Source organism: Phocoena sinus, chromosome 16 (assembly GCF_008692025.1).
Source record: "Phocoena sinus isolate mPhoSin1 chromosome 16, mPhoSin1.pri, whole genome shotgun sequence".
In the NCBI taxonomy this organism is placed as follows: Eukaryota; Metazoa; Chordata; class Mammalia; order Artiodactyla; family Phocoenidae; genus Phocoena; species Phocoena sinus.
The window spans coordinates 20911659-20931988 of NC_045778.1; the positions used below are offsets into that span (position 1 = coordinate 20911659).

Below are 20330 nucleotides of genomic sequence, written 5' to 3' on the forward strand. Positions count from 1 at the left end.
GTCTCCCAAAATACACACATTATTCAAACCAGAAATCTCTCTCTCTCTCAAGTCTATCCTAAAGAAATAAAAGTACCAGGACATAGAAAATAAAATAAAGTTTCTCTCTGCAGTACAGCTTCTAATGGTAAAGCATCAGGAAATAAAATCAAAGGTCTTCAATAGGAGACTGAGGGGGGAATTCCCTGGCGGTCCAGTGGTTAAGACTCCGTGATTCCACTGCAGGCGGCACGGGTTTGATCCCTGGTCGGGGAAATAAGATATTGCATGCCGCGAGGCATAGCCAAAAATAAAAATAAAAAAAATAGGAGACTGAGGGGATTGATTAAATGGTGGAACAGCTAATAATGTTAGAACAAGCTAGAATGAGCTATATAGTATGGATCTCTATAGTATAGGTCTCTAGCCACCTCTACAGTACTGCTTCCCTTGTTCAGGATCCACATTCCCAGAAGATGGTTTCTGATTTGGCGGAGCCCGAGTAGCATGCCTGCCCCCTGAAGTGCAGAGAGAGGTAGCACCTGGCCACCTTGGCTTCCTTGGAGGAAGCTGGCCAGTACCTCCTTGACTATTCACAATGATGCTGCATAACTCCAAACAAATAATCATAACAACAAAAAGTCAGGAAACGGCTTTAATCTATCTTGAGCTAAAAATTGAAAACAATTTTCCCATTCTTTAGCTATCCTTGAGTTTACCTGATGCCCCTTCAGCTGGACAGTCTCATTTCTTTCTCTGCTCCAATAGTAGAAGGCTGTGACTCCTCTTATTGTGATTCAATACACAGGGTGTTCATGGTCTCCAAGAGTTCAGTCTCGCACTCACCTGATGCTCTCTGACACGAAGGACCGGTTTGTGGTTTTGACTGTCTCTGCTGTAAGTCCCATCCCATCAATCAATGGTCTCTGTTCAGCAAAAGCCATTTTGCATGTGTATAAAAGAGAAAATAGGCTTGAATGATCTTCCCCTTTACTAGAATCTCACTAGAGTGCTATACACTTTTTGATATAGGGATCAATCCCTGCTGGGAAAGATTACAATATTAACTTGCAGTGAATGATTAACATTGCCAAGCCAACTCCCTAATATTGCATAAAATAAAATGTTTTGGTTCCCCTAAAACTCAGGGTTTCTTATTCTTGCAGGTCTCAGCAGCCCAACTTGTTTTGCATATGGTTGCATGTTTAATTAGTGATCCTTCTGTAAGTGTCTGCAATTAGCACCATGATGATTAATAAAATAACTCCTTTAAAGCTCCATTTAGCTAGCAGAACTGCACAATCAGGTGTAATTAATTCATCATTAATAAATCATGGCTGATTAATCTGTATATTACCAACATTTTACTGAACAGCTCCCACCTGAGCACAGCTAGTTTTTCTATGCTGAACTGGAAACTAAGAGGAAAAAAAAAAAAAACCCAGCTCCTCCAAAACTGCACTAAGCAGCAAGTATATTGGTATGGTCAAGATTTTGAGATAATGCACATTTAAAGTTATTGAGCTACATAGGCAATTGTCACTTGGGAGGGAAGAAAACAGTGGCTGAATACTAGAGGTTCTCAAACCTAAGTGTACACAAGGATCACCTGGAGGGCTTGTTAAAAACCAGATTTCTGTTTCTATCTCCACAGCTTCTGATTCAGTGGGTCTGGGATGGGGCCTGAGAATTTGCTTTTCTAACAAGCTCCCAGGTGGTACAGATGCTGCTTGTCTAGGGACCACACCTGGAGAACCATAGTTCTCCCTTTCTCGTACCCTGGGGATGACTCACAATCGCCATGATTCCTATGTCCTTTCTACAGGTTTTAATAGTTTAAAAAACAACAATAAAAATAGCTTACAGTATTATTTATCTATCCTTGTGTTTACATGCTATCTGTTCAACTAGATTGTAAGTTTAATAATTACTTTCTTTTATTTCTCTCAGCCCCCATAGAACCTAACTACTTTCAAGATGTAGAAACTCTAGACAAAACCCAGACATGCCATGTGCATTCATCTCTGAAGCCTTGCTCATGCCCCAGTCTTTCGAAGCCCTGTCCTTCAACACTCCCCAGACTACGCCATAGCATTCAGTGTCTGCCATATGTAGACCCTAATCACAGACCAGTGCAAGTGCTCATTATCTTTTCATGAAAGGATGAGCCTGGTTTTCCCAGTTAGAGTCCCTTGAGAGCTCTATAAGCTTCCCCCCTAATCTCCTTTGCAGCCTGGCCCCCAGCTCTCCACCCCACCAGCTTCTAGCCCAGTGTCTTATACACAGGAGACAGCAAATTGCTTTTTACCAACCACGTCAGATTGCTGAGCAGTAGATCTGACACATGGGCTGGGAATTCAGATCCCAGCTGGGCACCTAACTTGCAGAATACATGGGAACCACAGCAAGGGGAATTCCCACCCCAAAAAGAACTTGGAAAGAGGCAAGATATTACTTTTCATGTTTAATTTTACTACCACTCTATCACACATACATTTTTTTAAAATTCTGGGCTTTTTAGTTACATGTCCTGATTTTTAGTTATTAAACATGAGGGTGTTCCAATGAAGAAAATAACTTTTTAGGTACATTAAAATTACTCCAATCTTACCCTCCACACGTGAACTCTTTTCACTTTTCTATCTTCATGATCCATCTCTGTCCATATAAATTCGTATTCTCCACAGACACAGCATAACGTCGCTAACAGTTTATACTCTACTGTGATTTTCTTTCTTGGTATTGTATCATGAAATTTTAAAAAATATTTCCTCATAGTTATTGGGTCTTTTCAATGGCTACAAAATAGTCTATCTGGTACTCACACCTAAGTTTAAATGGTTTGATCTTACTCCTCATAAATTTGTTCCTCATTTTGTGATTGGTGCTCATAATCAAAGGTGACACCATTATTCTTCGTTATTAGTTACTTACATTTCAAATATACTCACAGGTAGAGCCAACACTCCATTAGCTAATTAGTCAGGAACTATTATTAAATTTCCATTAATATGTCTTTGTTGTTCTATGTCTAAGGTGAGGATTAAGTAGACTACTATGCAAACTTTATTCAAAGCAGCCCCTTACATTTCTTTCTACGTGGAAAATAGTAAGTCAAGATTGCAGCATCGCGCACAAGCGCGTCTAGGCCGTCAGCGTGCCCTCTAAAACAAGAGCAGCACGTCCCTTGATGTCAACTCGTCCATCAGGACGCAGGGAAATCTTCAATTCTCCTCCCCGGCTGGAACACTGAAAGGCTAAAGAAAACATAAAACGAGTCACAAATTAAGATCATTTTCACCCTTTTTAATTAACATGACATAGTGAGAGACCACGTATTACAAGCTCTAGAATCCTCCCAGGTCAGTTTAAAGAACACATTCCTTCAAACAAACAAAAACAAAATAAATGAACAAACCAAACACAAATACATAGACACAGAGAACAGAGGGTGGTTGCCAGAGGCGAAGGGGCAGGGAGGGGCAGGGAGATCAAAATGGGTAAAGGGGATCAACTGTACGGTGAAAGATGGAAAATAAATTTTTGGTGGTAAGCACATTGTAGGGTATATAGAAGCAGGAATACAATGTACATGTGAAAATTATATAATGTTATAAATCAATGTTACCTTAATAAAAATCAATTAATCTTAAAAATTTTTTTAAATACAATGCATTCCTTCATCTGTGCATGGTATTGCCCAGCCCACCCCATTCTCCTGAGGACTGAGACCACAGACGCAATTTGATCCACAAAATACACAGCTCTACAGCTTCGCTTCCTGAGCCACTTCCTCTATTACTTCCTGTAATGCCCCAGACATACCCCGCCCATATAGCATCCTCCCTGGCTCTATCTAGAAGGCAAGCACATGTGAAAAGACAGAGGCTAGGACTAAAAGTCTAAGAAGATAAAGAGGGGTGCTCTTGGCCCTTCTGAAAAGGCCCCACCTTCCGAGGTCTGAATAGGATAAAGGGAGTTCTTTACTCATTGTGGTTAGCAAGCAACCACACTTGTCAGGCAACCACGAGGCACAGCCTCAGGCTTCCTAAGGTCAGAGGAGTAATTAGGCTCACCAAAGAAAGAGAACAGTCACCGTGCTATTCCCAAATCAGCGTCACAGAGGCTTAACCATCCCACTAAGTAAGAACCTCCATCCTTTAAAGTCAAACTCCTACTCTGATTGTGTAGCCTGTACCACATACAGACTACTAGCTACTTAGTACTAGCTGTGTAAATTCCACTGGCTGCCATTTATTTTCTCTGCCTCAGGCAATATGTAAATCACTAGGAGACTTGGTTCCAAAGCAGTTTGTTTGATTTAATCTCATAACTAGCAATGGCAGTAAGGAACCTTGGTAATCATCCAGTCTCAACTTGTCACATTATAAATAACCTTTCTGGGTCAAAGTTATACAGCTAGTTAACTTTATTCAACAAACATTTACTGTACTTACTGTATTAGAAGTGTGTCCTTGCGTTGGGAGAGACAGAGGTGGAAGATGTTTGGGGTGGAGGATGTTTTGAGTAGAAGGTTCAGGGGGAAGGAATTTGAAACCTCTCATTTTCACATGGGTGATAGTTAACATTTTATTACATCTTCAAGTGGATAGTACATATGAGAAGAAATACTAGCTTCAAGTTAAGCAAATTTTTCAAAATTTGAAAACAAGCTGTCCTACCGTGCATGGTTTTCTTCCCCAGTTGCTGGGACCAGTAGCTGCTGAGAACAGTATGTGCAGACCCTTAAAAGAAGTGAAAAGTCATGGTACAATCCCAAAGAAAACAGGGGCAACTCTTTACTAAGTTCATAAACAATCAACTATCCAGTTTGACTAAACCTTAGATGACATAGTCATTATGTTGGCCGTGGCCACAGCCAAGTGTGGAATTAAGGATGGAAATAGAAAGGAAGACATAGAATTTACGGATAACTCCTCTAAACGATGTATCTGCTGTGTCTTATACTTTCTGAAGGCTGAATTAAACTGTAGGTTTTAATTCTTGTCTTGTCTACCAGTTCATTGTCAGCCCATGGTAGAATCAAGGTCTTCACATAAATCTGTCTACATCTTTCAAGGGAAAAATATCTCCTTCTTCTTAGGACACACATGAAAGAAAAGGTGGGAACTCCGACAAAAGGCTGTATTTCCCACCAACTCAGCATTCACAGGTTTTCGGTGCCAGAAGAACTTTCTTTTAGTGAGGTATTTTTTCAGATGATTGTGCCCTAGGTTTAGATCAGAGAATAAATATTAAAATGAAGAAACAGGGCTTCCCTGGTGGCACAGTGGTTGAGAGTCTGCCTGCCACTGCAGGGGACACGGGTTCGTGCCCCGGTCCAGGAAGATCCCACATGCCGCGGACCGGCTGGGCCCGTGAGCCATGGCCGTTGAGCCTGCGCGTCCACAGTCTGTGCTCCGCAACGGGAGAGGCCACAACAGTGAGAGGCCCGCGTACCGCAAAAAAATAAAAAAATAAATAAAATAAAATAAAATGAAGAAACAAAATGTAAAGTAATAACTGACAGAAAAGTCTTTGGGAGAAAAAAGGATGGTTTGGAAAAGGTCTCTCCTTCAGGAAAACTTACTGATGTTATGGGAGGTCCACATAGGGTGCCCAAGCATCCCAGTATGCCTGAGACTGTCGTGGTTTTAGAACTGAAGATCCTGTATGCTGAGAAGTCCCTCAGTCTCAAGCAAACTGAAATGGTTGGTCATCGCTGCCCTTCCCACTCTAGAAAAGCATTATTACAGAGGGAAAAACTTGCCCTCTGTGGTAATTAAAATCTTTGGGAAGCAGCTGTGCAACAGTAAGTCCACTCAGAACTTCTTTTCTATTGGGGAGGGTTGAGTTGGACCAACAGTCGCTGGGCATTTTCCTGAGTCTTTAAAAGTGCTTGCTTGCTGAGCTTTGAATTTCACATGTTTTGTTCCTCAGAGTAACTAAGTCAAGGCCCTGAAACCATCCCAGCCCCCTGCCATCTGACCAGAACAGGAGGCTCACCGTCTCTGCTCAGCCTCCTTTTACCCTGGCCACTATCCCATCCACTAGCCTCCTCCATCCAGCATCCCCCGTTTTGTGGCTCAGCGCATTCTTCTCAAGAAGGATGAAAGTACAAGGCTTCACATTTTTGCCCATCTTTGATTTCATCCCTCTGCTTCTGTCTGGTAGAAGATCCTGAATACCCACGTTCCTGAACCCATCCCACCCACTTTGTGGGCAGGTCAGGGAAATGAGGAAGGGAGGAAAAAACAAAACCACTATGCCTGTCCCAATTTCCCACCAGCAGTCCAGGGCTTGATCCTTCAAAAACCAAATCTTATCTAGATCAATGATCGTGCAGGCTGGTCACTGAAAAGGAAAAAAGGCTTTGGGAATGTAGTGGACATTGGCCACTAGATTTTGCAAATGGCAGCTCTAGAAGTGTTGGCTCAGGGAGCCAGTTTTTTTTTTTTTTTTTTTTGCGGTATGCGGGCCTCTCACTGTTGTGGTCTCTCCCGTTGCGGAGCACAGGCTCCGGACACGCAGGCTCAGCGGCCATGGCTCATGGGCCCAGCCGCTCCGCAGCATGTGGAATCTTCCTGCACCGGGGCATGAACCCGTGACCCCTGCATCGGCAGGCGGACTCTCAACCACTGCGCCACCAGGGAAGCCCTGTTGTTATTATTAAAATACCTAATAGCTATTGGGCACTTACCATGTGCCAGGCACTGTGTTGAGCACTTAACATGCATTATGTTTACATAACCTAGGAGGTATTATCCATATTTTATAGCCAGGGAACAAAAGCTTTAAAAAGTTAAGTCAGGAACTTCCCTGCTGGTCCAGTGGTTCAGACTTTGCCTTCCAGTGCAGGAGGTGTGGGTTCAATCCCTGGTCGAGGAGCTAAGATCCCACAGGCCTCACGGCCAAAAAAAAAAACAAACTCCAAAACATAAAAATCGAAGCAATATTGTAACAAATTCAATAAAGGCTTTTTAAAGAATGGTCCACATCAAAAAAAAAATCTAAAAAAAAATGTTAAGTCATTTGCCCAAGGTCAACGGCTAGGAAGCTAGGATGCAAACCCAGGCTGTCTGACCCTAGTTTAACCCTGCTATACTGCCTCCTTAACTCTGTGTTTTTCACATGAGACTTCAGTGAAAGGGTGGGGGAGGGGGAGGTAGGGAAACAAAGGCAGCTCAAAAACCAAACAACCTGAAAGGTCACAGGGAGGGCACAGCAACGGCTACTTGTTATCCTCCTCCCTTTCCACTGTTTAGCCCTCTTCAGGACGCAAGTCAAAAAGTACCTGTTACGGGGTCTTCGGCCACACCAAACCATGGAGTGAAATATCTGGAGTAAAAGTCAAACGCTTGAGTCTGCCCATCAGGCTCTCCCTTGATGGTGAGAATGAGTCCTTTCACCTTCCCCGTGTTTTCCACTTGCGGCAGATTCTGTGTGTTCACTTTCAGGCTCTCCAGAAATGACCTTGTTCAGAAACGGGGTGGATCAGGACAAAGCCATTCAATAGACTACCCACTACCCACACTCTGTAAAGCAGGCCAGGATGCAGCTTGCCAAATGGCTCACCAGGAGGGGAACAAAACTTTCTGGCTGTGTAAATCATGGTTTGACAGAACATGGCACAGCCAGACCAAGCCAGAGCCATAAATCTGGGTGCTCGGCCATCCCCAGGGTGCTGACGAAGCCAAAAATCTTGTTTACCTGTTGTAAGTATCACTGAGCCGGACCAGGAGCTTTCGGGTATCTGGGGAATAGCGGATGTCCTGAACCAGTGTGTCACCTATGGCAGTCTATGGAGACAGACCAAAACCTCCTCAGGAATTTATGAATCTGACCCGTGTTTGGAGAGCAACCTCTCACGAGCGTCTGCTCTGTGCCAGGCACACCCAACATCTCCAATCCCAGGAGTTTCAGGTCAGTTTCGGGACTCAAGGTACTGCTCAAGAAGGCCAGTTTCCTGGCAGCCAGAGACCTTGATGAGGGTTGAGTTTACCCTCTGAGTTTAGCCAGAGATAGGCATTGTTCACACATGTTACTACGTGCCTCAACACACAACTCCTTCAGGTGGGTATTTTCCCCACAGATAAGAAGATTCAGAGAGGCCCAAGGTCTCACACACACACACACACACACACACACACACACACACACACACCTTGACCCAGGTCTGAGGGGCCCTAGAGTCAAAGCTCTGAATTACTACTGTCTACTATCTGTAGAGGTGCGGGCTTCATGCCTGCCTCTTGGAGTTGTTGTGAGGATTAAGTGAAATAATATGTGGAGTTCCTGCAGCAGTAACTAGAAGCTTCCACATGGGAAGGACTCGGGGCCAGCAGTCTGATTGGAAGTGGGACTAGGGCACTTGTCTCAAGGCTGCTCTGCTTGGCAAGCTCGCTGTTCTCACGTAGACTGTATGCTACAGATCAAGAACGTAGCAACATTTTCAACATTTTCTAGAGATACCCTGATTCACCCTTTACTGGGCTGCACACAGCCTTGCTCATATCTAAGACACTGTATGTGTCTTGTGCCCCTCCAAGTCATCCTGTGGCACCACGACCAGCTGCCTTCAGAACAGACAAGAGTTACACAGTAGTTGTCTGGTTGTCACTAGGTGGCTTCAGGTTCTCTAATCTTCTTTAGGGACTGAGGTGTTCTAGGTCCTATCGCCAAGACTCCCTCTGCCATGGGTGATGCCTGGAATGTCTGCCTCTGTGACCACTGCTGACCAACGTTCCCGATCCCCCCCAGAAATGGGAACGCCTACAGCCCGATCCCATCTGCTCTCCGGGGCCTCTCAGTCTCTCTGAAGGGTCATTCTCTGCATGGATTCTTATGTCAATTTGAAAGTTTAATTCTCAGCTGAGAATCTTATTGCCAGTTTCTAGGAACACAAAATGACAATACTCACAATAAATAACCCTTCATCATACTCATTTTACAAATGCCGACCCTGAGGCTTAGAGAGATCAGGTTAAGCTCCTTCTACCATGAACAAGGTCTAGCACTGTGAATATTTTCCATTTTCTTGCCAATATGTTTAAAGTAGTTCATTTATGAATTCGGCTTGTCTCCCAAAACTCAAGCCATAGGTAGAGCTGAGTGTAAAATCAGAATCCATGATACTTGCTTATACTCTGAAAACTTAAAGCAAAACACTAAAGAGATTATAAATCCTGAGTTGAAAATTCACTGAGAAATACTATAATACGCCATTTTACAGAATCATTTTTTCTCATGGCTGCCCTTGGCCTGGTCCTGACCTGGGCCCTTCCTGCTCTACAAACTAAGCACCTGGCCATCCAGGGCTGCTCTGGTCTTCTGGAATCTCTGGGAGACAACTGTAGTGCCTGCTGCACTGGGTGGCAGTGAGAATTAAATGAGATAATACATTAAAAACACTTAGGGCTTCCCTGGTGGTGCAGTGGTTGAGAGTCCGCCTGCCGATGCAGGGGACGCGGGTTCGTGCCCCGGTCCAGGAAGATCCCACATGCCGCAGAACGGCTGGGCCCGTGAGCCATGGCCGCTGAGCCTGTGCGTCCGGAGCCTGTGCTCCGCAATGGGAGAGGCCACGGCAGTGAGAGGCCCCGTACCACACACACACACACACACACAAAAAAAAACACTTAGTGCGTGGCACTGTGCAGGGGAGACTTTCAAAAATATTCATTGTCATCATCGTCATCATCATCAAGCCCCATTCCCACACAGACCCCTTGAGGAGGCCAGTCTATGGATCTTGTCTTCTCTATCAAGGTTCCCATGCTTTCCTGCTCTCTTCCATCAAAGCACAGCCCTGTCATCTCAGGCGTATTCTCCACTAAAGACATCAGGACACCGACAGCTGCCAGGCAGTTTCCACTCTTTCCTTTCACTCTCAGCCTGCCACACGACAGTCTCCCCTCCCCCACCGTTCCATGGAGGCTAATCGGATAATGAAGAGTCAGGGAAAACTGGTCAACCTTCTCACTAAATAGATTCAATATCATTTTTCTTTTTTTTTTTCTGGCTGTGTCGGGTCTTTGTTGCAGCGCAAGGGCTTCTCTCTAGTTGTGGCACACGAGCTTCTCTCTAGTTGTGGCGTGTGGGTTTTCTCTCTCTAGTGGCTCTCGGGGTCTGTAGTTTGCGCACCACGGCTCTATCGTTGAGGCGCACGGGCTTAGTTGCCCTGAGGCATGTGGGGTCTTTGTTTCCTAACCAGGGATCAAACACCCATCCCCTGCAATGTAAGGTGGATTCTTTACCATTGGACCACCAGGGAAGTCCCTAGATTCAATATTAAAATTCAAATCTCAAATGCACAGTGCAGTATTCAACCAAGCTAGAATGGAACACTTGTACTGGTAGAAGGCCTATCTGTTGAGATCAAACAGTACCGAATCTTTGTTCAAATGATAACATGATCATATCACACGGCTCAGGTTTGATTCTTTTCACCAACCTTTATCAATTCCTCCACTTCATGGAAGTCCTAGATTGGGAAAAAAGACAAAACTACTGTAAAACAGGAAAGATGTCAGTTTATGGCAATAATTAAAAAGAGCTGGGAATTCCCTGGTGGTCCAGTGTTTAGGACTCCATGCTCTCACTGCTGAGGGCCTGGTTCAATCCCTGGTCAGGGACCTAAGATCCCATAAGCCGTGCAGGGCAGCCAAAAGAAAAAAAAAAATTAAAGAGAGCTGACCTGGGGATGGACTGGATAAAGAGGCAGGTCCAGGACGATACCATCTTCTTCTCTTCTGGCCTTTAGTTCCCCACTCAGAGTGACAAAGGTTAGGGTGCTATTCATGTTTTCTAGCCAAAAAAAGAATTCTATTTTGTCAACTAGAAAACTTTTTGAAAGGAATCAAGAAATAGGAAAATAAACATTGTTATATAGTTGCATGTCTGTTTTGATCACTGTTATGTAGTCTTAGATTCTCTGGCAGTGTTGTTCTTTCCAGTAAAGGGGTCCCAGGTTTGGGTTACTTGGGTCCTACGTGGAGAAAACTCACTGGATTCTAACTTGAGAACCAAGAACATAACTGATTGGACTTGACATCATGCTGTGCCCTTGAAAAAATTATTTAATCTCCATAAATCTCAATTTCCTCATTAATAAAATGGGGTAATAATTAAAACTATACTAATTTCATTTTACCAATAAATTGGGGGTAATAATTAAACATAGCTCATAGGGATGCTATAATGTTTTCTAATGCAGATTTTTAACTATCCCCCTATAATACTATAGAGTTATAAACTCTACTAGTTTAAGATAAGCCAAAGGGATGACAAATAGAACATACAGGTCATGTACAACAGTCTGAGATGAACAAATCAAGCTTACCATAAACAAACCAAACTATGCATAAAACCTTGATTTAAAGATTAGATCACCAAACCTGATATAATATCCCTTCATGTTACTGATACAACTTGGGCCACTTATCTCAGTGTGGGTAACATTTTTAGTGAAAACAAAGATTTGTGACTTAATTCTTTTCTCTTCCCTAATATTTCTGTAATACTTAACCATATCTCAAAGGTGAGAAAATTCAGCACCGCTGATTAACTTTCACAGAATAAAATTTACATTCTGAAACCCAAAGTTTAATTCTTCTCATTATAATTGGTGTAAGACATCATTATTTACCAAGCATTTTCTCATGGAAGCTTAGGCCCACCCTGTGGAGGACTAACAGGCCTTTCTTTGGTGCTACCACTTTGCAGTTCAACTTCTCCCTGTGTTCAATTCTGCTTTCTTTACTCCCTTAACAATACTGATCTCAAGAACACTGCCCCCAATTCTTCTGGCATGCCAGTGTGTCTCAGAGTCTGCTTTCTGGGCAAACCTGACCTATTAACACCTTCCCTTATCATCCCCACCTAAGTTGCTCCCCCAGGGAACTTCTTTTTCCAACACCCTCCTCCCCACAGTTACCCCTCTGTCGTATCATCCTGTTTATTTCCTTGCTTAACTTTCTGTTTGTGGTCTACACTTATTCATAGCTGCTTCCATCTCCACTTTTAGGACATTTCCAGGCATCTCTCTGCCCCATTCCCACAAAGCCCTGATCTTTATCTATTACACTAAGTGTAGCTGAGATGGAAACAGGTAGGATTAAGGTGCTGCATCCTCTCTTCACAGGATAAATATATACAGCTGGGGCTCATTAATATTTAAAATTCAGAGTAAATAAGTTCTTATTGTGAAATGAATTTCAATGTGGGTGGGGACATATTCGGGGCAAAGTTATGTCTTTTGGTTCCCCAGTATCATATCATGTTAGACAACTATTCTGCATTCAAGCTCTGCTCCTGTGTTTGTCACAGAGACCAGAGAGCTCCTATTTAGAAGAAAATGGCATTCCAGGAAACAATGACCATGGCTTTCCAACATGCATAGTACATACCCTGAAAGATCAAAGTGTTATAGAAGCTTGCTGTTTTTGTTTCTGCATAATAAATCGCATGAAATAAACTTTGCAGTGTCTTTATACCAGTCACTTTGGTTCACAGGAAAGAATGTGTGAGAGTTTTTAAAAATATTTGCTATTTGCTAAATGGTAAGTTCATAAAAGAAAATCACGTTACTTATTTTGTGAAACAGCACAGCTGCAGAAGCCAGGGTAGCGTGGCCACAGAGAGGAACCTCACTCACTGGTGTAAACCACCTTAATCCAAAGCAGGAACCTTCAGAGGAGAAAAAACCAAAGAGAGATGAGATCATTCCCATACAAGGGGGTCGTAAACTTTTCATTTTCTTATTATTCTCTAAATATTTCATTAGCATGATTCATCATTGAAACATGTTGTGAAAGGAGGAGCAAAGTCTAGGCAAGCCTCCTAGGGCCCCCCAGTGCTAGATCTGGAGCTGAAACACTCAAATTCACCAATACCTGCTCCCCCAGATGAAATGAAAACCAGATTAGGAGCTCCCCCTCTCCCTCCTATCTGCATGCAAATAGTAAATGGACATTTCCCTTAACTATCGTTCCCCCACTGGAAAAGCAGCTTCTTGTGCCATTCAGGAATGGTTAAAAAAAAAAAAAAAAGCGTATTTACTTTGTGTAAAGTTGTCAGTTGGGTGTAGTTTTTGGATAAAAGCAGTTTCAGAGAGATTCATTTCCTTTGCAATCTTTTGATGCATGTCTTCATCCAATTTCTAAATTAGAAACAAAAGGTTATTGAGACTCCAGAAACAAAAATCTGACTTCCTTGGACAACAACTGCCACTAGTAAATAACAGTTTATTAATAGTAAAAGTTATATGCCTAAAAGGAAATAATCGCCAAGGAATTCAAGGCACTTTTTTTTTTTTTTTTTTTCAAGGCACTTTTATAAAGATGGTTTTTCAGAAATCCATGCATGCAACCATGTGAAGAGCTGTGGAGGTTAAAAGCTAGAACAGATTCTGAAAACCTACCAGCCTGGGTTATCCTTTGTCAGATTATTATCTAGTCTATCTGAGAGCATGTGTTCTCTTCTAAAAATAATTTCTGCAAATGGAAACTCCACAATCTCTCTTTCCTATTGGATGAAGAGATGTCAGATGCCCACTCTGAGCAGGCTGGACCACTCTGCCCCCATTTATGCACAGTTCACTCCCTTTCATGAGTCAGGCCTCAGGCCAGAGGTCACCTCTTCCAGAAAGCCTTCCAGACTGCTCTGTCTCTTCCCCAGTGCATAGACCACCTGAGATTACTTGCTATGTCCTTTTAATGTCTGTTCCCCCCACCTCTGACTCTGGCTCTATGAGAGCACCAACTGTGCTACTTTGCTTTGTCCTGATTTAGAACAATGCTTTTTATTCATCCTGGGATGGAAGGAGGTCAATAAATATTTGCTAAGAGAATAATTATCCAGTTAACCTTCATTTAAAAAACCCTCAATATAGGGCTTCCCTGGTGGCTCAGTGGTTGAGAATCTGCCTGCCAATGCAGAGGACATGGGTTCGAGCCCTCGTCTGGGAAGATCCCACATGCTGCGGAGCAAGTAGGCCCGTGAGCCACAACTGCTGAGCCTGCGCATCTGGAGCCTGTGCTCCGCAACAAGAGAGGCCGCGATACTGAGAGGCCTGCGCACTGCGATGAAGAGTGGCCCCCGCTTGCTGCAACTAGAGAAAGCCCTCACACAGAAACTTAGACCCAACACAGCCAAAAATAAATAAATATTTAAAAAAAAAAAAAAAAAACCTCAATATAGATATTTTTATCCACTTACAGATAAACAAATTAAACACAGAAAGTTTGTGTAATATCCTAAAAACACAATACGTCTAATAAATGGTAGAGTGATTAAGAATGTGGGCTTTGCAAATGGTAAGAACCAGTGAATCTAGAGGAAAAGTATGTAGATGTTCATTCTTAAAATTTTTCTTAAGTTTTTAAATTTTTCAAAATAAAACAATTTTTTTAAAGTAGGCTTTGGAAACAGACATAATTGGATTGTATCCTGGGTCAGCTCCTAGAAACAGTGCAAGAGTGGGCAAGTCATTTCACCTCCTGGAGCCTCAGCTTCTATGCCTTTAAAGTGGGAATAATAGTACTTAGGTCGAAGGGTTAGTGTGAAGACACATACATACATATACATGCATACACACACATACACACATTCCTCTTAACTCAAGAGAAAAAATGGGCTGAAGCATGAATTTTCTCTTTGAGAATGAAAAGCAATTTTTTAATCAACAAAATGATCACTGCTTAGATTTTGAATTCTAAAGAAATCTCAAGACACTAACTATACTCCAATAAAAATTTATTTAAAAACAAAGAAATCTCAAGACAAATGTATTTTTGCTTTGGCAAAACTTACTATTCTTGAGCTCCTGAAACCCAGAAATAAGAATTATACTTTATTCTAATAAATTCATAATTCACTTATCTGAGTTATGCAAGTTAAACACCCTTGTCTTTTAGTTGATTCAAATTCTTTTGAAACACTTTCCGTATACTCATATAACATTACAGATATGTTCACCTATTAAAGTTTCTGTATTGGAAAAAAAGGCATAAAACAGCAGTTGTGAAAAATCAGTCATGATTTTTAAAATATCAGCTGGTGTAAAAATCCTAACAGGGGACTTACTAAGCTTTTCTTAAAGGAGCTCTGTATTAAAAATCTGTAGAGGCTCTGTAGTCCTACAGAAAGAGAAATCACTTAAGAAATAGATACTTATTTTCTGAAAAAAAATAACACAATGGGTTTTTCTGTTTGTTTTTTACTTAATGTTTTTCTTTCAAAAGATTTAATCCAATAATGCATATAAAGTGCTCATCACAGTGCCTGATGCATAGTAAGTACTTGATAAACGTTACCATTTTGAGTGGTTCAAAGCCAGTGCTTTAACCTGCCACGCCGCACTGCCTCCCCATAACAAGGAAATTATTATTATCCCTTTAACAGGCTGCAGGCAAGAAAACCAATGTCTATCAGATAAAATGGACTCCTGCAAGCAGAATCAATCACTGAGTGCCACGCTAGGCCACCAGCATCAGCACCATTCCCAAGGGAATGTGTTAGAAATGGAGAGTCTCAGGCCCTGCCCCAGACCTTCTGGATCAGAATCTCCATCTTAACCAGAAACCAGGTGATCTGTGAGCACATTAAAGTCTGAGGAGCCCTGGTGTGTAAGGTATGGTCCTCTGGTCAAGGGCCTGAGCCTCTCAGTTGAGGAGTCAAGATAGATACAGAAATCAGCAATGGATTTTGACATTAAGTACTCTAGGACTTTAAATGTGAGGACTTGATGTGGACCTAGAAAAAGGGAAGATTTTGTTGAGTAGAACAGGAAAATGTGGGCAAAAAGCTTTGTATTGGGGATGCTTCTTGGGCAAACCACTTGACCTCACTTCTTTCTCCTTCTGTTAAATCTTTGACACTCTAGGATTCTGTAAGCTAAGGTAAGGAGAATTAGGATGGTAGGAATGAAGTGGAATGAGCACATGTCACACCTCTGGGCACCTGTGGGCCTGGGGAGTGAGAAGTCCCACCTGAGTAGAGGAGGGGGTTGGGTGCCGCTGAGGCCAACAAGGCAACAATGTTCAGAAGTGAACTCAAGCGCTTCGCGGTGGCCTGTTGAATGTTCTCCATGGAAACTGGCCCACCTGCCCGTGCATGTAACACCTGAGAGAAACTCAGAGCCATTTAATTCCCCAGTGCTGAGTCTGCAGTCAGAGGCCTCAAAGGTGATTGAAGGGTTGATGAAGAAAAGCCTGGATTTGCCTCCTTGACTAAAGGAACCTGCAGTGCCTGCCAGTCCCTCCTGTATCTGATCTGGCCAAACTCCCTATCCTTGTCCTTCCTTTCTTTGCCTATTGCTTCCCGTGATCTTTAGGACCAGAGCCTCTAAAAGTATTAAAGCATTTCACATTGTAGCCAAGCTCACCATCTATTGGTAATAGATTCCTTTGCAAATGGGCTTTTTTGCACATCAGCTAAAACACACACTTCACAGACCATCAACTCTTTAATCTTCTCTGCTTTGGTATATTTCACCAATTACAATTCGAATTTCTATAAGTGCAATTTCTGCCCCAGAACACTGAAAATGCACCTGCTATTTGCCTGAGGGGCCAGAGACAATGTAGAAAGTGTGATAGTAGCAGCCCTCAATGTGCACCACATGTGGCTGAATTTCTACACTGGAACCAAAGATCAAAATAATGGTGGATCATGAGAAGATTAATATTGCTTCAACTTGGAGAGCTTCAGGAAAAAAAGAATGAGACTACATTCTTTCAAAATACTGATTTTGGTTCCAGTAATGTTTCCATTTTACACTACAAGCTTATTTTTAAATGTAACATAATAGTTTCAAACCAAACCGATAACTGTTAGTTCTCTTGCTTTAATATCCATTTCCTTTTGCCAATTTCCCATGAGTCAAGCTTCCAGCAGCAAAATTAGAGCCATGTTTGTTTTTCTGCCTTCCAATGTACTGCGTTGGGACACTGAGGTTCCATCACTATATGGCCCACAAAAGATTAAGGATCAGAAAATTAGAGTAAAGTTTTAAAATACTCCCACCTTGTGGCAGTTTAGAAATATGACAGCCTAAACAGGACAGTCCTGCTCTCTTCCTTTGTCCCTCTGCTTTCCTTCCAGCAATGGAAAAGCACTTGGATGTAGAAAGTTCTAAATCAGCTAGGAATGGGAGATTCCTTTCGAGGCACTTGGATTTCCGATTGTAAAGTTATGTCCATACAATGCAGCACTCAAACTTCAGGCCATCTTCAGTTGCTTCTAATGGATCTTATGGATGCTTAGTCTCTCAAGCTCCATCACAGAACCCAAAGAACATACTCACTTTGCATACCCTGCCCACCCCACCCTACCAATGAGAACAAAAGATGAATAACTGTTGGCTAACTAGAACTCTTAGAAGGAGATTTTGCCATACTATCACTGATTATAATATTTTCACTTTCACTCAACAGGTATCTATTTAGTGCCTCCCATGTGCTAGGCCTTGTGTGTTGGAACAAGTCAGAATAGATTAAGATCTCATGGATGTACAGTAGTGAGAGAGACAGGCATTGAATGAATTACAACAAGAGTGATGCATGTTATCAACTGGGAAACGGTGCCGTGGGAGCACATAAAAGAGGAAGATACCTAGTCTAGTATTGAGTACAGTGGGTTAAAAGCATGGGTCCTGCAGTCAGGCAGACCTGGGGTGGGATTCTGAAGTCAGCCATTTAACCTTCTTCTGCCTCCATTTTCTCATCTGTAAAATGGGGATAATAATAATAAGACCTACTCATAGAGTGGTTGTGAGGGTGAAATGAAATAATATATGAAAAGAAATTAGCACAGTATGTATCTGGCTGAACTTGCCTGAAGTCACTGCCCTCAAAGCTGAGAGTTATGTTCTAGAAGCCAGTGAGGATACTTGTGAAGCAGCAATTCCCACATTAACATTTCCTCTTCCTTTGCGTTGCTCTCTTCCCTCAAATACTCGGCAAAGGAAAACACTTCAATGTCCTAGAAGAATCTTCTCTGCACTTTGCATCATTTTTCTGGGCATAAAAGTGAGATATGAGGTTGTGACCCTCTAGAAACCCCAGGAGCCTCTGACCCAGTGTGGTCACACTGAGCCAGTGATCCTCTCTCTAAGGAAGGGCAGCAAGTTTGGAAATGGCCACTGCACATGAGTTAAAGCATGGATTGAACACAGCATTGCCACACACCTGTTTTTCTTTAAATATATAACCCACCAAGCTGTAAAAGGGGCTTTTGGTCGTCCCTAAATTTAACCAGAAAAACCAGAACAGCAAGTACTTTAGGAACTAAAACTAAGCATTCCTTTTTAAAAGTGTGAAGCTAGGGACTTCCCTGGCGGTCCAGTGGTTAAGAGGTCACCTTCCAAAGCAGGGCGTGCGGGTTCGATCCCTGGTTGGGGAGCTAAGATTCCCACATGCCTCAGGGCCCGAAAACCAAAACAAAACAGAAGCAATATTGTAACAGACTCAATAAAAACTTAAAAAAAAAAAGTGTGAAGCTGATCCTCCTTGCTGTCACTGGAAATGATTAGTAATGTTTAAAAGAATAGAAACACACATATATGAATATTACATTTGATCCTAGCACAGTGTCTAGCTTATGGTAGACAGCCAGAAAAGGCCAGCTGAATCGGGATAAATAAATATACTGGGCACACAACGAAGTTGTTTTTACGGATAATTTAAACAGGAAAACTCCAGAATAAGCCTCTCTTTAGAGAAGGTATCTTCTGAAACAATGATTTTCAACTGGGGGCTTTCTCTAGTTTCGGCAAGCGGGGGCTGTTCTTCGTTGCGGTGCTCGGGCTTCTCATTGCCGTGGCTTCTCTTGTTGCAGAGCACAGGCTCCAGGTGCACGGGCTTCAGTAGTTGTGGCTCATGGGCTCCAGAGTGCAGACTCAGTAGCTGTGGCGCAGGGGCTTAGTTGCTCCATGGCACGTGGGATCTTCCCGGAGCAGGGCTCAAACCGGTGTCCCCGCATTGGCAGGCAGATTCTTAACCACTGCGCTACCAGGGAAGCCCAAGGTAAGATGAGGACCCTTGATCACCATTTTGCTGCTCCATTTGACGGAGAAAATAAGTATACCAAAGACTCAATTAACAATATTCACCTGCCTCAGTAAAACCTCAGCCATTCTCCATCTTGATTTACACTAGAATCAGCCGGGGAGCTTTAAAAAACAGTGCTGCTTGGGTCCCACCTCCAGAGATTCTATTGTGATTGGTTGGGCATAGGAATTTTTAAAGCACCTCAGGTGATTTTAATCTGCAGCCAGCTTGATGTTTGCACTCAAAGGCCCAACTTAATAAGACTTTTTTTAATGTATTTTTTTTATCGGAGTATAACTGCTTTACAATGTTGTGTTAGTTTCTGCTGTACAGTGAAGTGAACCAGGTATAGGTATACATATATGCCCTCCCTCTTTGACCTCCCCCACCCCACATCCCACCCATCTAGGTCATCACAGAGCACAGAGCTCAGCTCCTTGTGCTATACAGCAGGTTCCCACTAGCTATCTATTTTACTCATGGTAGTGTATTTATGTCACACTTAATCTCCCAATTCATCCCACCCTCCCCTTCCCCCCATTCCCCACCGTGTTCTCTACCTCTGCCTTTCTATTCCTGCCCTTTATGATCATCAGTTGCTTACTGTGTTCCTGAAGTAATTTTCAGAAAATCTACTCTTGTACTAACTGCTCTGAGTAGAAGCATACCTTGGCTTGTTTCCTAACACCCAGGTAACAACACAAAGCATCTAAGGTCAAAGAAACTTTGACTATTCTGTTAAAACTTATCCAATCAAAGAGCCATTTTTAAAATGAGACTTTCAGTAAGCTGAGTTCTCTCTATGTTAGAGCTTAATTCCTTCTATCTACTACATTACTTAAGTCCTTGCAAAATGTCTCATCTTTGGTCCTGAAAAGAATTTCTAATTGTCTGAACTATAGGTAAGGTTAAAAATATCCAGCTAGAATCTATTAAGCTAAATGTATCAGCCATGTCCAGTCACATAAAACTCATCTAACTTCATTCTCCTCCCCATTTGGTGCTAACTAAATGAAAACACAGAGGCTACAAGGAGCTCGAGTTCTTTTTTTTTGGGGCGGGGGCAGGGGGGGTCTCAACTACCAAACCACCAGGGAAATCCCCCACACACTTTTTTTTTAATTGGCTCTAGTTCTTCTTTACATGAATCTTCATTTCTCTTACACCTACATCTAGGTGTAAGCAGTCTCATCATAAGATGTGGTCAATATCAACTTGCAGACATGAACATTGCTGATATCATTTGACAAAGAACACAGACCAGAGAGGTACACAAATAGGTGGGTCTGATTTTTTTTTTTTTTT

General features: G+C 42.4%; 1 protein-coding gene across 2 annotated transcripts in view; it reads right to left on the reverse strand.

Annotated features, from left to right (window-relative positions):
* Positions 1–2430: 2430 nt before the first annotated feature.
* Positions 2431–20330, reverse strand: part of PBLD (phenazine biosynthesis like protein domain containing) — a 36804-nt gene continuing 18904 nt past the window's right edge. For both annotated transcript variants that reach the window (XM_032608825.1, XM_032608824.1), the window contains exons 3-10: positions 13036–13135; positions 12565–12663; positions 10673–10782; positions 10430–10459; positions 7690–7778; positions 7274–7452; positions 4662–4724; positions 2431–3236 (exon numbers count right to left, since the gene is read on the reverse strand). In XM_032608825.1, coding sequence (XP_032464716.1) covers positions 3124–3236; positions 4662–4724; positions 7274–7452; positions 7690–7778; positions 10430–10459; positions 10673–10782; positions 12565–12663; positions 13036–13135 — 783 coding nt within the window. In that variant the 3' untranslated portion in view covers positions 2431–3123. The remainder of the gene's footprint in view (positions 3237–4661; positions 4725–7273; positions 7453–7689; positions 7779–10429; positions 10460–10672; positions 10783–12564; positions 12664–13035; positions 13136–20330) is intronic.